This window comes from Erinaceus europaeus, chromosome 4 (assembly GCF_950295315.1).
Source record: "Erinaceus europaeus chromosome 4, mEriEur2.1, whole genome shotgun sequence".
Lineage (NCBI taxonomy): Eukaryota > Metazoa > Chordata > Mammalia > Eulipotyphla > Erinaceidae > Erinaceus > Erinaceus europaeus.
This window is the reverse complement of record NC_080165.1, coordinates 145,844,370-145,863,758: the sequence shown is the minus strand read 5'-3', so window position 1 is coordinate 145,863,758 and position 19,389 is coordinate 145,844,370. Positions and strand designations below refer to the sequence as shown.

Sequence of the window (19,389 nt, the reverse complement as noted above, 5' to 3'; positions counted from 1 at the left end):
CCCCTGCAGGCAAGAGGACCAGAGGCTTGAACCTGGGTCTTTGCTCACTATAATGTGTGTGCTTAACCAGCTGCACCACTGCCTAATCCCAATCCTTCAGATTTTTCTAAGTCTCATCTTGGCAGACTGAAGGAGTTCCTGTAAAGTGAATAAACTACACACAGGTGTAAATTTAGAATGCTAACATACTGTCAGGAAAAAAATGGGGCCTTCAAGTGATTACTGTTGCACTCTGTCTCACACTCAGAACCTATGCAGCGTGGGTAGACCGCCTTCATCAGAAGCTATCGTCTGGGTTGCCCACTTGCCCTCGGCTCTCCTGGGTTTTCTGATGACAGTTATGCCTGTTCACCTTCCATCACGAGACTGAGATCCGCCTCTTCTGAGTGTCGGGATGACATTTGTTAAGACTTACTAATAGCCAGTTATTGACTTGATGGATTTCACTAGTAGCATTTCTGGAATTTAATTTGACTGGTCAGGGCCAACTTTAATAGTTTCTTCAGAGAGTCAGTTACTGTTCCTCCATATTTATTTCTAAACTTCTCTCAGATCTGTGATGTTCCTTTAGCCCCTCCAATCTTTGCTCTCAATGTTTGAATTTACATCTCTTCTCTTCCCCGTAGCTTATACTTCTGCTTCTTCTGTGCCCTCTCCCTGGTAGTGTCCGACTTACACTCTTTCAGTGTTTCCTTTCCCTTGAAGCTTACTGGTACACACATGGCACACCACCTAAAATTGGGGTATGTATCCATAGAAATTCTTACTAAATCACCATTTTTTTCCTAAAGTGATTATAAGGATATTTATTTATTTATTTATTTATTCCCTTTTGTTGCCCTTGTTGTCTTTTATTTTTATAGTTATTATTGTTGTTGATGTGGTCGTTGTTGGATAGGACAGAGAGAAATGGAGAGAGGAAGAAAAGACAGAGAGGGGGAGAGAAAGACAGACACCTGCAGACCTGCTTCACCGCCTGTGAAGCGACTCCCCTGCAGGTGGGGAGCCGGGGGCTCGAACCCGGATCCTTATGCCGGTCCTTGCGCTTTGCGCCACGTGCGCTTAACCCGCTGCGCTACTGCCCAACTCCCTAAATCACCATTTTTTAATACTTCAAAACACCTAAGTTATCTTTGTTTTCCGTTGTCCCCTGCTTTTGTCTGTCTTTCTTTCTGCCATTAGTTATCCTTGGGAGTCCATGCCCATGGTAAATCAGTCACTCCTAGTGGTGCATTCTCTCTCTTTCTCTCCTTCCTTCCTTCCTTCTATCCATCCATCCTTCTATCTTTTCTTCCTTCACTTATTTGAAACCAGAGAAGTTGAAAGGTGAGGAGTAAACAGAGATAGAGAGAAGGAGAGACACCTGCAAGTGGGGAGCAGGGCTTACGTCCGGGTTGGTGGGTACCACCAGCACCTGGCCACACCTGTTATATTTTCCCCTTCCTTCCTTCCTTCCTTCCTTCCTTCCTTCCTTCCTTCCTACCTTCTTTCCTTCCTTCCTTCCTTCCTTCCTACCTTCTTTCCTTCCTTCCTTCCTTCCTTCCTACCTTCTTTCCTTCCTTCCTTCCTTCCTACCTTCTTTCCTTCCTTCCTTCCTTCCTACCTTCTTTCCTTCCTTCCTTCCTTCCTACCTTCTTTCCTTCCTTCCTTCCTTCCTTCCTCCTTCCTTCCTTCCTTCCTTCCTTCCTACCTTCTTTCCTTCCTTCCTTCCTTCCTTCCTCCTTCCTTCCTTCCTACCTTCTTTCCTTCCTTCCTTCCTTCCTTCCTACCTTCTTTCCTTCCTTCCTTCCTTCCTACCTTCTTTCCTTCCTTCCTTCCTTCCTTCCTTCCTACCTTCTTTCCTTCCTTCCTTCCTTCCTTCCTCCTTCCTTCCTTCCTACCTTCTTTCCTTCCTTCCTTCCTTCCTCCTTCCTTCCTTCCTACCTTCTTTCCTTCCTTCCTTCCTTCCTACCTTCTTTCCTTCCTTCCTTCCTTCCTTCCTCCTTCCTTCCTTCCTACCTTCTTTCCTTCCTTCCTTCCTTCCTACCTTCTTTCCTTCCTTCCTTCCTTCCTTCCTACCTTCTTTCCTTCCTTCCTTCCTTCCTTCCTACCTTCTTTCCTTCCTTCCTTCCTTCCTTCCTACCTTCTTTCCTTCCTTCCTTCCTTCCTTCCTACCTTCTTTCCTTCCTTCCTTCCTTCCTTCTTCCTTCCTTTCTTCCTACCTTCTTTCCTTCCTTCCTTCCTTCCTTCCTACCTTCTTTCCTTCCTACCTTCTTTCCTTCCTTCCTTCCTTCCTTCCTACCTTCTTTCCTTCCTTCCTTCCTTCCTCCTTCCTTCCTTCCTACCTTCTTTCCTTCCTTCCTTCCTTCCTTCCTTCCTCCTTCCTTCCTTCCTACCTTCTTTCCTTCCTTCCTTCCTTCCTTCCTTCCTTCCTCCTTCCTTCCTTCCTACCTTCTTTCCTTCCTTCCTTCCTACCTTCTTTCTTTCCTTCCTTCCTTCCTTCCTTCCTTCCTACCTTCTTTCCTTCCTTCCTTCCTTCCTTCCTACCTTCTTTCCTTCCTTCCTTCCTTCCTTCCTACCTTCTTTCCTTCCTTCCTTCCTACCTTCTTTCCTTCCTTCCTTCCTTCCTACCTTCTTTCTTTCCTTCCTTCCTTCCTTCCTACCTTCTTTCCTTCCTTCCTTCCTTCCTACCTTCTTTCCTTCCTTCCTTCCTTCCTTCCTACCTTCTTTCTTTCCTTCCTTCCTTCCTACCTTCTTTCCTTCCTTCCTTCCTTCCTTCCTACCTTCTTTCCTTCCTTCCTTCCTTCCTTCCTACCTTCTTTCCTTCCTTCCTTCCTTCCTACCTTCTTTCTTTCCTTCCTTCCTTCCTTCCTTCCTACCTTCTTTCCTTCATTCCTTCCTTCCTACCTTCTTTCCTTTCTTCCTGTCTCCCCTTCTTTTGCCTCCAAGGCTATTGCTGGGCTCGGTACCTGTACTATGAACCCACTGCTCCTGGAGGGTATTCCCTTCCCCTTTGCTGCCCTTTGTTGTTTATCATTGTTGTTGGATAGGACAGAGAGAAATTGAGAGAGATGGGGAACACAGAAAGGGGGAAAGAAAGACACCTGCAAACCTGCTTCACTGCTTGTAAAGCAGCCCCCCTGTAGGTGGGGAGCTGGGGGCTCGAACTGGGATCCCTGCGCTGTACTTCGCACCGTGTGCCCTTAACTAAATGTGCTACCGCCTGGCCCACCTAAGTTATATTTCAATTACACTTTCCCTACATACACCACTGGGTTTAGGGCTTAGTGCCTGCACAACTCTCCCATTCCTAGCAAAAGATTTCTTCTGCTTTTAGTTATTTGATAGAGAATGAGAGATAGAGGCAGAGATAGAGAGGGTAAGATAGGCAGAGAGGAGAGACACCTACAGCAGCAGCCCGCCATTGGAGAAGCTTGCCTCAAAGTGGAGGCCGAATGCTTGAGCCTAGGTCTTCACACCTAGTGACGTGTGCCTTTAATTAGATGTCTCAGCAGGCACATCTGCCGTCTGCGGTATCACTCCTCTAGGTTTTTCTTTTTTGTTTTTGCCTCCAGGGTTATTGCTGGGGCCTGATGCCAGCACTACAAATCCACTGCTCCTGGTGGCCTTCCTCCCCCCCCCCCATTTTATTGGATAGGACAGAGAACTTGAGAGAGAGGAGGAGGAGATGGAAAGATAGACACCTAAAAAAAAAAAGAAGATAGACACCTGCAGACCTGCTTCACTGCTTAGGAAGCATTCCCCTGCAGTTGGGGAACAGGGGACTCAAACCTGAATCCTTGCTCAGGCCCTTGCACTTAATACTGTGTGTGCTTACCGGGTGTGCCCCTGCCCCGGCCCCTGCCCAATTTTTATTTTAATCATTTTTTGACATCTGGGGATATGCAGTTGAATTATTTCACTTGAGATGTTGTCATTGAAAAATTCTCCTTTCATTTAAAATTGTTTATCTTATTTTGATAGTCTTGAAAAATTGACTTCTGGGGACTGGGTGGTGGTGCACCTGGTTGAATGCACATGTCACAGGGCTCAAGGACCCAGGTTTGAGCCCCCAGTCCCCACCTGCAGGGGGAGATCCTTGCCAAGTGGTGAAGCAGGGCCGCAGGTGTCTCTCTGTCTCTCTACCTCTCTCCCACCTCCTTCCTTCTTGATTCCTGACTGTTTCTACCCAATTAATAAAGATAATAATTTTTTTTAAATTAGCTTCTGTTTGATTGCTTATGCTCAAAGCAGGGCCGCAGGTGTCTCTCTGTCTCTCTACCTCTCTCCCACCTCCTTCCTTCTTGATTCCTGACTGTTTCTACCCAATAAATAAAGATGATAATTTTTTTTAAATTAACTTCTGTTTGATTGCTTATGCCCATTGTTAGAAGTAACTTGAGTAATACTTGTAATACCAGCTCATTAGAACTAAAGTGTTGGGAGTCGGGCGGTGGTGCAGCGGGTTAAGTGCAGGTGGCGCAAAGCACAAGGACCAGCATAAGGATCTGGGTTCGAGCCCCCGGCTCCCCACCTGCAGGGAAGTCGCTTCTCAAGCACTGAAGCAGGTCTGCAGACGTCTGTCTTTCTCTCCCCCTCTCTGTCTTCCCCTCCTCTCTCCATTTCTCTCTGTCCTAACCAATGACAATGACAGACGTCAATAACAATAATAACTACAACAATAAAATAACAAGGGCAACAAAAGTGAATAAATAAATAAATATACATTTAAAAAAGAATTAAAGTGTTATAAATTTTGTAAGAGCTTTAAAGTGAGAATTTCTGTTTATGTTTAATATGTGACAAAAGCATCCTTTATGCTATTGTTTCATCATTTCATAATGAACTTAACATGATTAAGTTTACTTTTTATTGCTTTATGGGGATATATACTATGGTAATACATCCAAAGTATGGTTCTATTTTCTATGTGTATAATCTTTTGCTTATGAACCTGGGTCCTTCTATTATTGAAAGCATGCCGTTTCTATACTCAGTGTAAAATTGTCAGTTTTACAAAGTGAAATCCATTGACACCTTTAAGAGCCAGCTGATCCAGAGAGGTGTGAAGAGTGAATGAAGGAGGCCAGCAGCGTGTGGAGCTGGTGTGGCACATGCCAGAGTATCATCTCTGCGCTGGAGGTGGCTGGGCACTGCCATTTCAGTGTCAGTCCCTTGAAAAGAAAAGGCTCATAATGGTGTGCGATCTGTACTCAGCGAGAGTGATTGACACTGGATGATGAGGTAGAAAAGCAGAATAAATACCACGCCTGCCCCTTTTAAGGGTGAGCACATACCCACTAAATGCAAGTCTTTTCAGCGCGGAAGGCAGTTTGGCATAATGATAGCTCCTGTCTGAAGAGCTGGGGATGTGAATTAACTCTGCAGACCGAAATGCAAGGGAAACAAACTTAGGCAGCATCTTTAAAATCCCTTTTTTTGAACCCTCAATGTAATCGTAAGTGCACACACAGAACATGAGAGAAGACCCCATTTGTGCAAGTAGAGTCCTGGTATCAGGCGCTTGGTAAGCGAGCGGCAAAATGGTTCCCTGGATTGGGTAACTCGGTGCATAGACCACGGTGGCTGGTGGCGTTGACGTGTCACTGGGAGAGCCTGTTCTGTCACTGAAGCATCTAACCTATTTTTTTGGATGAATGAACTCCTGAGTGAATGTTCTCCTCATGGAAGTGAATTGAATTTAAAAAGGAAGGTATTTTATGGGTGAGCAAATTTCACTTAAGCATTCTTATTTGTGCTTTTTAAACACAATTGTTTAAATATTAAAAAATTACTATTTTTAGTTATTTATTAGATAGAGACAGCCAGAAATCGAGAGGAATGAGGAGAGAGAGAGAGAGAAACCTGCAGCCCTGCTTCATCACTCGCAAAACTTTCCCCCTGCATGTGGGGATTGGGGGCTTGAACCCAGGTCCTTGTGCATGTACGCTCAACCAGGTGTGCCACCACCCATTCCCAACACAATATTTTTAAAATATATTTTATTTATTTTATATTAATGAGAGATACATAAAGACCAGAGCACTGTTCAGCTCTGTACGATGGTTATACTGGGGTTGAACTTGGGACCTCAGAGCCTCAGTCATGCGAGTCTTTTTTTTATTATTATTACTTTTTATTTGTAAAAAGGAAACATTGACAAACCTTAGGATAAGAGGGATACAATTGAGCTTCGCACAATTCCCACCCCCAGACCTCCATATACCAACCCCTCCCCTGATAGCTTTCCTATTCTTTAACCCTCTGGGAGTATGGACCCAAGGTCATTGTGGGGTGCAGAAGGTGGAAGGTCTGGCTTCTGTAATTGCTTCCCCACTGGACATGGGCGTTGACAGGTAGATCCATACTCCCAGCCTGTCTCTCTCTTTCCCTAGTGGGGAAGGGCTCTGGGGAAGCAGAGCTCCAAGACACATTGGTGGGGTTGTCTGTCCAGGGAAGTCTGGTCGCATCCTGCTAGCATCTGAAACCTGGTAGCTGAAAAGAGAGTTAATATAAAAGCCAAACAAACTGTTGGACAGTTATGGACCTAAAGGCTGGAGTAGTGCAGATGAAGTGTTGGGGGGGTCCTCCATTTTGTAGATAGATAGTTGGCATATTTTAGTTATATTTCAAAGGGCCTGTAGCTATACTAGTGTTTTGTTTTTTTGTTTGTTTGTTTGGTTGGTTTTTTGTTTTGTTTTTTTGCCTGAGCCTGAAATTTGATATGCAGGTGAATCCTAATTATTGTCTGAGGAGATGATGTCATGGCTGGAATAAGGACCAGAAAGCTGGATCAGGGAAGAGAGTGGCTCCTTAATATGGGAAAGGTGTATAAATATTGTTGACTGTAAACTCCATCGATTTGATGTGATCTGGGGCCCATAATTAGCTTAGGAGCCTGTGTGCCCTCTGCATCCCTGCAGATCTGAGCTCACATTCTGTGGTCATGAGTAGGAACATTCCAAGCTGCCTCAGTATCGACCCATCTTCCTCAGGTGTAGCATAGAGTATGTTGTCCAGCCTCCCTTCGGTGGATGGAACATTCTCTACCATTGTTGATCCAAGTTGAGAGCAAGGTCCTATGGGGGCCCACAAATGGGTCTATTGTGTTGTTCCTGATAGAGATGACCAGTAACAATGGAGAGAGGGATTTATTTGAGGTTTAGGCCCATCAAGTCTGTTTGGGAGGCTCAAGACTCCCTGATTAGGGCCCCAGCTGGTGGAAATGAGAATCTTTTTTGCATAACTGTTATCCAGTTTCCACAGCCCACTTAAGCATTCTTGTGTCCACTGTAGAGAAATACTATGTGAGAAGATACTATCACATTTTTTTAAAGGTGCCATCTTTTGGTGTTATTACTGGTACCGACTTTCAAGCATTAGTTGATGAGGTGTTTTATTGCTTAATGTTGAATTATCTCTTAAAACACATGACTGAAACAATATTGAACGCTCTGGCCTGTAAGAGTGCAATTGAGTCTTCAGAATAGCATATTTAGGTGGCCTGGCAGATCTGCGGCCTTGCATATAGGAAACCCTAGGTTCCATCCTGGGCACCACATGAGAGGAACGGGGGCAGGAATGGTGACTCCGTGCTTTGTTTGTTGTTTTCACCCTCACTGCACCCCCCCCCATAAAACATATAGTAGAAAGTTGACCATGGTGGCTCCGTGCATGCATGCATGAAACCTTTGATTTGTCCCTTGGTAGCTCTTAGGAAAGAAAGGGAAGTGGGGCTAAATAGCATAATGGTTACGCAAGAGACTCTCATGCCTGAGGTTCCGGAGTCCCAGGTTCAGTCCCCTGCACCACCATAAGCCAGAGCTGAGCAGAGCTCTGGGAAAGAACAAAATCTCTTCATGTGGTCCGGAAGGTGACATAGTAGATAAGGCACTGGACTCCCAAGCAGGAGGTCCTGGGTTCACTCCCCGGCAGCACACGTACCAGAGTGATGTCTGTTTCTTTCTCTCTCTCCTATCATTTCTCATGAATAAATATAATAAATAAAATCTTTGTAAAAGTCTATAATTAATGTCAGAAAATAAGATAGTAAATGTCCTCCCTGCATTGCTCAAGGAGGCTAGTTATACACATATACTTATTTTGTCACAGTGCTTACGGTCTGATTCTCAGTGTTAACCACCTATTCGCTATCACTCTTTGTTTTGTGTTTTTGTTTTGTTTGTTTTTGCCTCTGGGACTTTGTGTCAGCTCTATTCCACAGCTTTTTGTAGGCTTGTTTTTCTTCCTTTCAGTTACAGATAGAAGTGGAGAGAGAGAGGGACAGACCAACCATAGCTCTGCTCCCCGACTTGTGATGTTTCCCTTTGTGTGCAGTGTTCCCTGTGGTGCTGGAGGCTTGGGCCCAGCACCTTGCATATGGTAAAGTGTGAGCTCTGCTGGACAAACTGTCTCTCTTAGCCAGCCCTCTGTTACATTATTCCTTTCACCTTGTTTATCTGGGAGAGAGGGCAAGAGAGAAAACCAGAGGATCACTCTGCCTTCTCTCTCTCCCTCTCTCCCTCTCTCTCTCTCAACTACATCTTTCATTCAGGTGATGCTGCGGATTAAACTGGACATGGGAGCCTCAGGAATGCAAGTCTTTTCCATGAGCGATACACTATCCCCCCCCCCCCGCCCCGAGCGTTACTGTGGTGTATGATGTGCTAAGCACCCACTCAGGACTGTACTGCATGTAAATCTTGCACCGTTCACTGTACCACCTCTCCAGCCATGCCATCACTCTCTTTGATTTTGTGCATCATGATGAGAATTAGAGTTATCAGTGTTTTTGAAAAGCAATTTTAAAATAGCTCTTGACCCAGGAGGTGGTGGAGGGAGAGAGAACTATACTGGTGAGTGCCATGTGGAACTTTAATGTTGTAATCATATGATCTTGTGAATTGTTATTAAATCAGTAATAAACATAGCTTAAAGTAGGAGATCGTTTATTGCATATAACACCTTCCCTGCTCTCTGAGAGGTCCCAGCACCATGTGGGAGACCGTCGACGGCACTAGGGGAAACCTATGAATGGTGTCTACTCTCTCCCCATCTGTCTAAAATAAAGAATGGGAAAAAAAGAGCCAAGGTAGTAGTTCCGCACATAGTTAAGGCCCTGAACTCACATTTAAAAAAGGAGAGAAATGTTAAGACGAAATTACTTCTCTTGAGAAGAATTTGCTTGGTAGAAAAGTTACTTTGTGGGAGTCGGGCAGTAGCACAGCGGGTTAAGCACATGTGGTTTGAAGCACAAGGATCGGCTAAGGATCCCGGTTCAAGCCCCCGGCTCCCCACCTGCAGGGGAGTCACTTTACAGGCGGTGAAGCAGGTCTGCAGGTGTCTGTCTTTCTCTCCCCCTCTCTGTCTTTCCCTCCTCTCTCCATGTCTCTCTGTCCTAACAACGAAGACATCAATAACAATAATAATAACCACAGCAACACTAACAAAACAACAAGGGCAACAAAAAGGAAAATAAATAAATATTTTTAAGAAAGAAAAAGAAAGGAAGGAAGAAAGAAAGGTTACTTTGTATGGTCCTGGAGGTGGCGCAGTGGATAAGGCACTGGACTCTCAAGCATGAGGTCTTGAGTTCAGTCCCTGGCAGCACATGTACCAGAGTGATGTCTGGTTCTTTCTCTCTCTCCTCCTACCTTTCTCATTAATAAATAAACAAAATATTTTTTTTTCAAGTTAGGTTGATACACAGAGAAAGGAAAGTAAAGGGTGTCGAGCGGTAGCGCAGCTGGTTGAGTGCACATGGGGCAAGGCGCATTAAAGATCCCGGTTTGAGCCCCCGGCTCCCCACCTGCAGGGGTGTCGCTTCACAGGCAGTGAAGCAGGTCTGCAGGTGTCTGTCTTTCTCTCCCCCTCTCTGTCTTCCCCTCCTCTCTCCATTTCTCTCTGTCCTATCCAACAACAATAACATCAACAACAACAATAATAACCACAACAAGGGTACAACAACAAGGGCAACAAAAGGGGGAAAAATGGCCTCCAGGAGCGGTGGGTTCACAGTGCAGGCACCGAGCCCAGCAATAACCCTGGAGGCAAAAAAAAAAAAAAAAGACAGGAAAGTAAAATGTTCCCATGAATGAGCTAGAGTCAGCTAGAGTCAGCTTCTGTTACTAGTCCATGAATGAGCTAGAGTCAGCTTCTGTTACTAGTCCAGTCTGAGTATTCTGGAGGTATTTTCTACAGCATTCTTCTGATCCTGAGACGTAACATATTTTTCTAGAATTGGTAGTTTGCCATATTCCACCATTGAAGATGTTCTTGTATATCGAATTTCACGACACCAACTCGATTTGTACAAAGGGAAAAAATTCTTCCAGTTTGCTTACTTTCACAGTCAATATAATTAACATGTCAAACTCATGAAATTTAACTCAGCCTATAATTTTCTCAACTGTGGAGTTGCACGTTATGTCAGTTGTTTTTTTAAACTCTATGAAGTTTTTGTTGCCTATTGACTGCCCTCTAGTGGACAAAACTGTTCTTTTAATACGCCTGAGGTCAAGATTACAAAGAAGTCATTTCCATGTGGTTTCACTGACCATTGTGTTCAGCACAACTAGTTTTATAAGTTGCTTAGAATACTTTGCTGATGATAGAGTTTAAGGCAACAGGTGTTAAAATGAGTCACATACACAGTAAGAAGACACATTAAAAAATGAACTGACCTCACTGTTTATTTTGCTATCTTTTCTCTTAATTTATAACGTGCATTTGATGATGCGTATCCCCAAGTTCTAAGATGTGTCAATGCTCTTGTTTCAGATGCTACAACTGTGGTGGCCTTGACCATCATGCCAAGGAATGTAGTCTACCTCCTCAGCCAAAGAAGTGCCATTACTGTCAGAGCATCACGCACATGGTGGCAAACTGCCCACATAAGACTGCTGTGCAGCCGCCGCCTGTCAGTTCTCAGGGAAGACAGGAAGCAGAGTTGCAGCCGTGCATTTCGACTTTCCCCAGAGAGGCGGGGGCAGGGCATGGCTGTACATCATCAGCCCTGCTTCCTCAGGAGGCCAGGCCTGAGGTCTCGGAACGGCTGGGCAGGTCGCCTCAAGAAGCTTCCTCCATGAAGCCATCTGCAGCACCAGAAGAACAAAGCAAAAAGGGGCCTTCCATTCAAAAAAGGAAAAAGACATAACCCTTCTCCTGACCGTATCATCTTCTCTCCTCAAATGGGATGTCTACCTCATGCGAGTACAGTGGATTAGTATTTCATAAACAACAGCTGACCTGGGAGTTTAACTACTGTTGAGGAACTGTGATTTTTTTTTTTTTTTTTTTTAAAGAAAACAGACGAATCACTCTAAGCAAATTACACGTGAGCAGGTTGTCATGTTTTCTGTTATTCAGAGAAGCAGATGTCATGGCTGTCTATATGTGCTTGTCTGAGAGAGAGCAAGCCTGCATCTGTGCGGCAGGACTTTACAGAGGCATGTAGGCATTTGCATATAAAGAAGGTCTGTCTGTGTGTGAGTGTGTGTGTGCGTGTATGTGTACGTGTGTGGAATTGGAAGCACACGTCCTCTCACAGAATTGGACATCCCCAAGAATTTGAAACCCACACCAAGTATGTTAGACAGTTATGTTTCAAACATAACTCCAGCCATTTTTATTAAGACACCCTTCTTTCATGTTGCCTAAAAATACAAACACAACTATTAACTCTTGTGTGAACCAAAGGATACTTCCAGTCACAGAGCTGCCAAACCTGTGGTACTAAAGATTTTTAAGTCATCAAGTTGGGAATTGCCTTTTTTTTTTTTTTTTAATCTCTTTTTTAAAGAGAGTATGCCCTCACCCGACCCCAGCCACATGCCTCTGATTGCCATAGTTTATTTGAATCTGGGATTCATAATTCCAGAAAAGACTATGAATGTTTAATTACTGTGCTGATATTTTGATGTCTTTAATCATGTGTTTTGATTGTAAATTAGATACTTAGTAAGAGAAATGAAGGGGAGGGCAGTGTATACATGTCGTGACCTGTTGGTTCTCTTCGGTGGTGTTTTGATACCAGCTCACCGCACTCTTGTACATGTTAGGTTTTTAAGGGCTGTGGTAAGAGTGGCTTCCCCAAGTCAGCCCTTGTGACCACCACTAGTGCAGGAGAGACCCGCCTTGATTACTGCTTAGAGAAAACCGATTATTTGGTGTATTTTGTTGACTGTCTCTCCTCCTGGAGAGTTACCAACTTATTTCTAAAGTAAACAAGTAACACAGCACAGCTATGAGTAAAATACAGTAGGACTAAGATTAAATAGATGCTCACATATTGCATTGCCTTACAAGGGCAGTGTTTGGTGGGAGAGTGGAGTGACGCACCTGGAGAGAGGTATCAAGACCTCTCCTGCAGGGGAACTGGAAGCGTTTTATACGATAAAATTAACTTTATGGATGTTACTGAATTAGTCTTACTGAAGTAACCCATAAAGCCAGTTCAGTATGGACTTTGAGTGATGGGGACAGAAATAATCAGATTGGCTCCCAGTTGCATTAAGAGACTGGCAAGAGACCAATCATATCGTGACAGCATTTGGCCCTTTTGGTTTCAGTCATGAAAAATAGATTCATTTTAGTGCCATCCTGGTTTTAGATGTTTTAAGCAAATTTCTGGAATATTTTCAAGAAGGTACCGATTAACTGTAATGCTTGACGTCAGTACACATGTCGTTTTGTATGAGAGTATTCGTGTAAGCTCAGATAATCAAGAAGAGAAAGGAAGATGCACCCCCTGTCCTGCCATGGGAGACTTGCACAGTCGCTGCTGCTTCAGCAAGCCGTCCGTCAGCAGAAAATGCCTCAGGCTCAGCCACCATTCCTGTCCGACTCAGCTTGAATACTGCAGCAATGTGTAAGAGAATCTCCACGTGATATACTAGTAGAGCGTTGTGCGCCAATGCAGAGCTCATCTTTGACGATATTGAATGTGCCGTAGTTGTAGAGAAGTACTTCCTTGCCTTCCGTGAGGATTATTTAAATCATGTAGACAAATCAAAGTGGCAGCGCTTCATTCGTAGTAAGTATAAGCAGGTTAAATGGTTAAGATACAAAACACGTTAAGTCACTTTGAAAATTCAAACCAAAGTTCCTTGACCTTTAGAAATAGGAAATCAGGGACTTGATAATTGGGCATTCCCTGTTTACGTATTTAATGGTGGAAAGCTGAAACCGTAGCAAATAACAGAATCACTTGGGAACTCTGTACTTCCTGGGTGCAATTTGAATCATTCCGTGCGTGTTACCAGACTGAACTGAGAGCACATACCAAACCTAGTATATGGATTAAAAGTTGGGATTTATTTTTTATATGAGAATATTATCACTGTTACATAACATACTCAGGATAAAGAACTTTGCTCAGGGAACATATCATATAATGTTTCTTTACAGAGTCGTCTACAGTCCTGCTTACTCAAAACAAGCCAAATAACTTAGACCTTTATATAAGTATTATGTACTGATGTTAGTAACTACCTCTGAGTTTGACATAGATCGAGATTTCCAAGCATGGGGAGAGTGCCCCACAGCAGAATTCCTGTATTCCTTGCATATGTGAATGTCAGTGTCACTGATATGAGCACAGTGTCCATTTACATGGGTGAAATATTAATCTGTTTACAGCAATAGGCTACCTCATGGTTGATGCATAGCACACCTTCTTGCTGCTCCAGCCTTCCAAATGGCTGACTTTTCTCTGGTACAGAATCCTTTAATCTGTGTTATAGACAACAATTCACAACTTCCCGTTTCTGACACACGTGAATAATGAAGCATCTCACTTAGTTAAAGAAGTCTCCAAACATCCCTTTAAAGTGACTGTGTACTGTAGTTCAAAGACTGATGAGCACTCTTTTTTTTTTTTTTAAAGTTAAACTACAATTTTGGAAACAGCTGCTTGGCCCAGAGGTCAGGGTGGGAGGAGTGGGAGTGAGGAGGGGGGTGGGAAAGGTTAGCATGAGGAAAGATTGGTATCTGAGTACATTCGCGCTGGGCAAACAGTAGCAAACATGCCAGTCTCCATTATGTCTGCTGCCCTGAAGCCAAGCATATTGCATCATGATGGCCCTCGGCATATAACTAACTAGTACTGGCATACCAAGGAATACACTGACAGTGGCCATGCAGTGCCACTTCTAGCTACTGAAGGGAAGGGTCTGAGTCAAGCGTCAGTTTACAGGGGTTATTGTAGTGGGTTGGGCAGGAGGTCTGTGAATTAGTTGTCCCTTAAACTCACCCCTGTGTCAGCACCAGTGTCATTCCTAAGAAAGATGCATTACCAGCCCCTTAGCCCTGTGAGCTGTTTGTTGCTACATTGCAAGTTATAGTAGAAACATCGTTTATACTTGCATTTTTAGTCTATACTGGAAGCCTTTGGGTGTATTTTTACATTAGAAAGATTTTTTTACCTGCTTATAACTTGGAGGTTTGGAGTACAATGTAGGAGAAAAGATCAAGAAACATCAACTTATCATCACTGTTCCACCTGCAAAGGTAGGATGTTTTTATTGTGAATTTGTGTTTTCACGTTTTGGCCTAGTTTTATTTTGCACCATTGTGGCCCCAAGTTACTGCTGGTTGTATTTAGTTTGTTAATAGAAGCCCAAGAGTGTTAATAGACTTTGTAACATTCGCTGTAAAATGACTTATACAGGACATGGGAAACCTCATTAAGTCTTAAAGTTAATTTAAATTAATTTATCTGTTTTCCTCTAAGAAATGTTTATCATAAAATATATGTCTGTGTTTCCCCTCTAGTTATAAAGTCTGGGGAGAATGTGCAGGTGCAGTTGCACCGACTTGAATCTTTCTGAACGTCTGAATGAGATTTATTTGTGGTAGAAAAGAACAGTGTTAAAAGCACCAAATTCTGTCTTACATGGCCGTGAGCGGCCTCTTTAAGACGTGGAGATTGTCTAGTCTGTGTTATCGTTGCTCCGTCAGAGTGAGAGGTGACCCATGATTCATTTTATGTCTGGAACAAAACTGCGAGTGTATGGTACCCCCAGAGCACTCCCAGAAGGCCTGCACTGTGAGGAACTGTTGTGATACTGAACACCTCCGTGGCTTAGCACTTGGGAAAGTCGCCAGCTTGAAAATGGTGGTGTTGACTACCTCTTGAATTATTACAGCTGTCAACCGTGGACATCCACCACCAAGCCAACTTTAACGACTCATGTGTGTTGCTTTTTGATATGATCAGCTCTTAACTGTACCAGAGACCAAAGTGAATACTGATTTCTCCATGTCTTTAATATGGTGTTTCATCGAGCGGTTTTTTTACAAGTTACCCTGCATAGTGTTTAGATTGCCTCTTTGTCCGTTTTGATTAATGTTGTTTACAAGTCAAAATTTAAAAAAAAATTGAACTTTTTTTTTATATGACAAAAAAAAAGGTGTTTGGAATGACACTTTGCTCATATTCAGTTACACAGTCATCTCAATGGACTACGGAACTACTCGCCTTTTTGCAGACTGTGCGTTTTATATGCTCATTCTATGCCTGATGTCTTACTCTGTCAATTATGGATGTTTTGAGGTTTTAAAAATTACATGATTAAAAATAAACATATACAGAAAACCCAATGAGTTTTGGAGCTGTTTCATGATATGTACAGTTGGTGAGTGAATGGTTTAAATGAATGGTTTAAAGGCCCTTCCCGGCAACCCTTACACAAACAGGAACATAGATTACTTGCATCTTCAGAGAAAATGTTTATAAATAGGGAGTTTGTGAAAGTGCAGGTGGTGAATAAATTCAGCCTGGTGAATAAAGAGGAAGCCTGGGTCCTGTGATCATTAGAAGCAGGCTGTATCACCACCAAGAATCGCACAAATTTTGGTGAATAAAGCAAGATGCAAGCCTCGTTTGGCCAGGAAAAACGTCTTTTGGAGACACTCTATTTTTTTTCTTCTTGGTTGTCACTATTCCAGGTTGACTTTCTCAGAGAGAAACAGAAGCAGAGGGAAACATACCACAGCACCAAAGTCTCCTGCAGCCAGTGGAGGTCCTGGGTTGTTTGCCTGGCAAAGCAAATACACTATCCAGGTGAGCTATTTTACAGAGAAGCATTTTATTTTCTTCAATCATTTTCTAAGAAATTTAAAATGTTTGAAATGAAACCAGGTTATCCTATGAAAAAAAATTGAAATATGAATATGGATTTCTCAAATTAAGTGCATGTGTTGATGTACTAAAAAAGATAGTTTAATTCAGAGGCCGGGTAGTGGTATACCTGGTTGAACACACATGTCACAGTGCGTAAGGACCAGGGTTCAAGCAGGGGGAAACTTTACAAGTGGTGAAGCAGTGCTGCAGGTGTCTCTCTGTCTCCTCTATTTCTGGCTGTCTCCAATCAATACATATTTTTTTTTAAAAAGTTTAATTCCTATCCACAAGGAGGAAATATCACAAATGGTGATTCAAGGCTGCAGGTGTCTGTCTTTCTACCTCTGTCTTCCCTCTGTTTCTTTTCTTTTTTATTTATTTTTTTTATTTTGTTATCTTATTTATTGGATAGGGACAGCCAGAGGGCGGCGGTAGATAGCATAATGGTTATCCGAAGAGACTGTCATTCCTGAGACTCTGAAATTCCGGGCTCAATCCCCCGCACCACCATAAGCCAGAGCTAATCAGTGCTCTGGTTAAAAAAGAGAGAGACCGCTAAAATTGAAAGAGAAGGGGGAGATAGAGAGGGAGAAAACAGTCCTACTAAACCACTCGTGAAGCTTTCCCCCTGCCGGTGGGGAGTGGGGCCTTGGAACCCTGCTCCTTGCAAGTGGTAACCTGTGCGCTCAACTAGGTGAGTCACCCTCCCCATCAGTTTCCTTCTGTCTTTATCAAAATAACTGAATACAATAATGTGTCCTTAAAAAAAGCTTGATGAGGCGTTTCAGTCTATAAACTGCCCAGCTTCATAGTTCAGCTTATTTTTATGGCTGCTGTATTCCTAGCAAATTTACTTTTAATCGTCTCTTAAGACTCTTACTTTTTTCCCCCAGGCTTGGGTCCTCAAGAATGTGTGATAACACTGCTCTAGGCCACTTTTATTCCTCCCCACCTCCATTCAGACACAGACTGAGAGACAGAGACATCACAGACCGGAGCTTCCTCTGGTGTCATCCCTCCTGTGCGGTGCTTGGGCTCACACCTGCTTCGTGTTAATAATGGCAGGGCACGAACCTCTCCAGAAAACCACCGCTCTGGCCCAAGCTACTTATACAAACGGCAGCAAGGACACATTAATTAGATCTTAACTACTTTCAAGGGTGTAGTCACACTTTTATTTATTGCTGAATGATTCACTTTAGGACATGAAGCTCTACATACATATTTCACCATCCTTATTTCCACTGAAAATTTCTATTTAAGTGGGCCAGGAGGTGGTGCTCTTGGTTCAGCAACACATTACAGTGAGCTAGGGCTCTTGGTCTTGAGCCAGGGGGTAAGCTTCACGAGTGGTGAAGCAGGGCTGCTGGTGTCTCTGTCTCTTTCCCTCTCCACCTCCCCTCCTCTCTCAGTTCCTCTCTGTGTCTAATATATACATACATCATTGGATAGAGAAAGAGAAATGTGTGTGCACATATATATATATATATAGTTTCTATTTAAAAGACTGGCTTTTTCTTATAAAAGAAGCATTCTACTTTACTGTGGCGTATGGAAAACCTTCAAAGAAAGGTAAAATAGTACATAATCCCCTCACCTGGAAGTAATATGTGTTATTAATATAGTGAAATTTAATTTACTGTGACATTTACTAACTTCTTCTAGCCAATAACACTTTAAATTTTATCTTTGTTTCTTCTTCAATAAATTGCATATATGTAGATTTAAAAAATAAAATCATGTTTGTTTTGGAACTTGACATCATAAAATGTTTCACTATATTAAAAATTGTTCAGAAGCATTTTAGGGGTTGGTAAGATAGCACCGCAGGTTATGCTAGGCTTTCCTGCCCTTGGTAGCACCATAGCCAGAGCTGGCCAGTGCTCTGGGAAATAAATAGATCAAGAACAACTGACAAACTAGCTCGAGGGTCGGGCGGTAGCGCAGCGGGTTAAGTGCAGGTGGCACGAAGCACAAGGACCGGCGTAAGGATCCCGATTGGAGACCCGGCTCCCCACCTGCAGGGGAGTCGCTTCACGGGCAGTGAAGCAGGTCTGCAGGTGTCTGTCTTTCTCTCCCCCTCTCTGTCTTCCCCTCCTCTCTCCATTTCTCTCTGTCCTATCCAACAACGAACGACATCAACAACAACAATAATAATAACCACAACAAGGCTACAACAACAAGTGCAACAAAAGTGGGGGAAAAATGGCCTCCCGGAGTGGTGGATTCGTGGTGCAGGCACCGAGCCCCAGTAATAACCCTGGCGGCAAAAAAAAAAAACAAAAACAAAAAAACAAAACTAGCTCACCTGGAGAGTGCACCGGCTTCACCATGTGCAGCAGCCAGGTTTGAATCCAGCCTCTGCTGAGGCTGTGGAGATTCTCTTATCTGGAAAAGTCAGCCCAGAGCAGATAGGATAAGAAAAGACATGTAAATAAACATACGTGTCTGAGGAAATGAGATTCAGTGCAGCAGGGCCTAGTGTAATGGCTGAAAGAACAGAACCCGAGATACTTTAAATAAAGGCCAGAGTGGAGACTGAGCAGTGCTTGTTTGGTCTGGAAAGACTTGAATGTGGTGGGGTGAGACACAGAAGCACAACATGTTGGCAGATAACCACTGCAGCTAGGAATGTGACAACTTTCACTCTTGAAGAATTGAAAAAGCACCCAAAAAGTGAGCATGTTTCTCTACAGGTATCACTGAGTGTCACGGTGATAGAACCCAAACAGGAAATAGGAGCCTTACTGAACAGAAGACACAGACTCTGGGCAACCCGGACTAAGAAAGCGCAAGGACAAACGGCTCAGAGGTAGAGACCCTCGATTTTGTTTTTCTTTTTTTTGTCTCCAGGGTTATCGCTGGGGCTTGGTGTCAGCACTAGGAATCCACTGCTCCTGGAGGCCATTTCTCCCATTTTATTGCATAGGACAGAGAGAAATTGAGAGAGGAGGGGGAGATAGAGAGGGAAAGAGAAAGAGAAAGATGCTTGTGAAGCATCCCCCTCCCCCATGTTGGGATCCGGGACTTAAAACCCGATCCCTACACAGGTCCTTGTGCACTTAACCGGGTGTGCCACAGCCTGGCCCCCAAGCCTCTAAGATCTTCATGCAGATTTATGTCAAGTCTTGACAGAATCTTAAAACTCAAGGGAATTAAAAAACAAACAACAATAACAAAGCCAGGAGGTAAAAGGGACTCAAACTCAAGAAACACGCCTGAGAATCTAACACTTCTAACTATGGTGGCAGCGCCTGGGCTGTGCTAGGTATCGTCTCGGTCTCGCC

General features: G+C 43.5%; 1 protein-coding gene and 1 long non-coding RNA gene across 3 annotated transcripts in view; both read left to right on the top strand.

The window, feature by feature from the left end:
- LIN28B (lin-28 homolog B) overlaps nt 1-11,273 on the top strand; it is an 87,270-nt gene extending 75,997 nt beyond the window's left edge. The window contains exon 4 of the mRNA XM_007523929.2: nt 10,759-11,273. Coding sequence (XP_007523991.1) covers nt 10,759-11,134 — 376 coding nt within the window. The 3' untranslated portion in view covers nt 11,135-11,273. The remainder of the gene's footprint in view (nt 1-10,758) is intronic.
- A 1,444-nt stretch (nt 11,274-12,717) lies between these two features.
- LOC132538171 (uncharacterized) lies at nt 12,718-18,867 on the top strand. Of its 2 annotated transcripts, none has more exons than XR_009549633.1 (3): nt 12,718-14,487; nt 14,752-16,042; nt 18,449-18,867. It is a non-coding gene; the product is annotated as an uncharacterized LOC132538171 (long non-coding RNA). The 2 variants fall into 2 exon arrangements; XR_009549634.1 differs by lacking the exon at nt 18,449-18,867 and adding an exon at nt 16,996-17,071.
- Nucleotides 18,868-19,389: the final 522 nt, after the last annotated feature.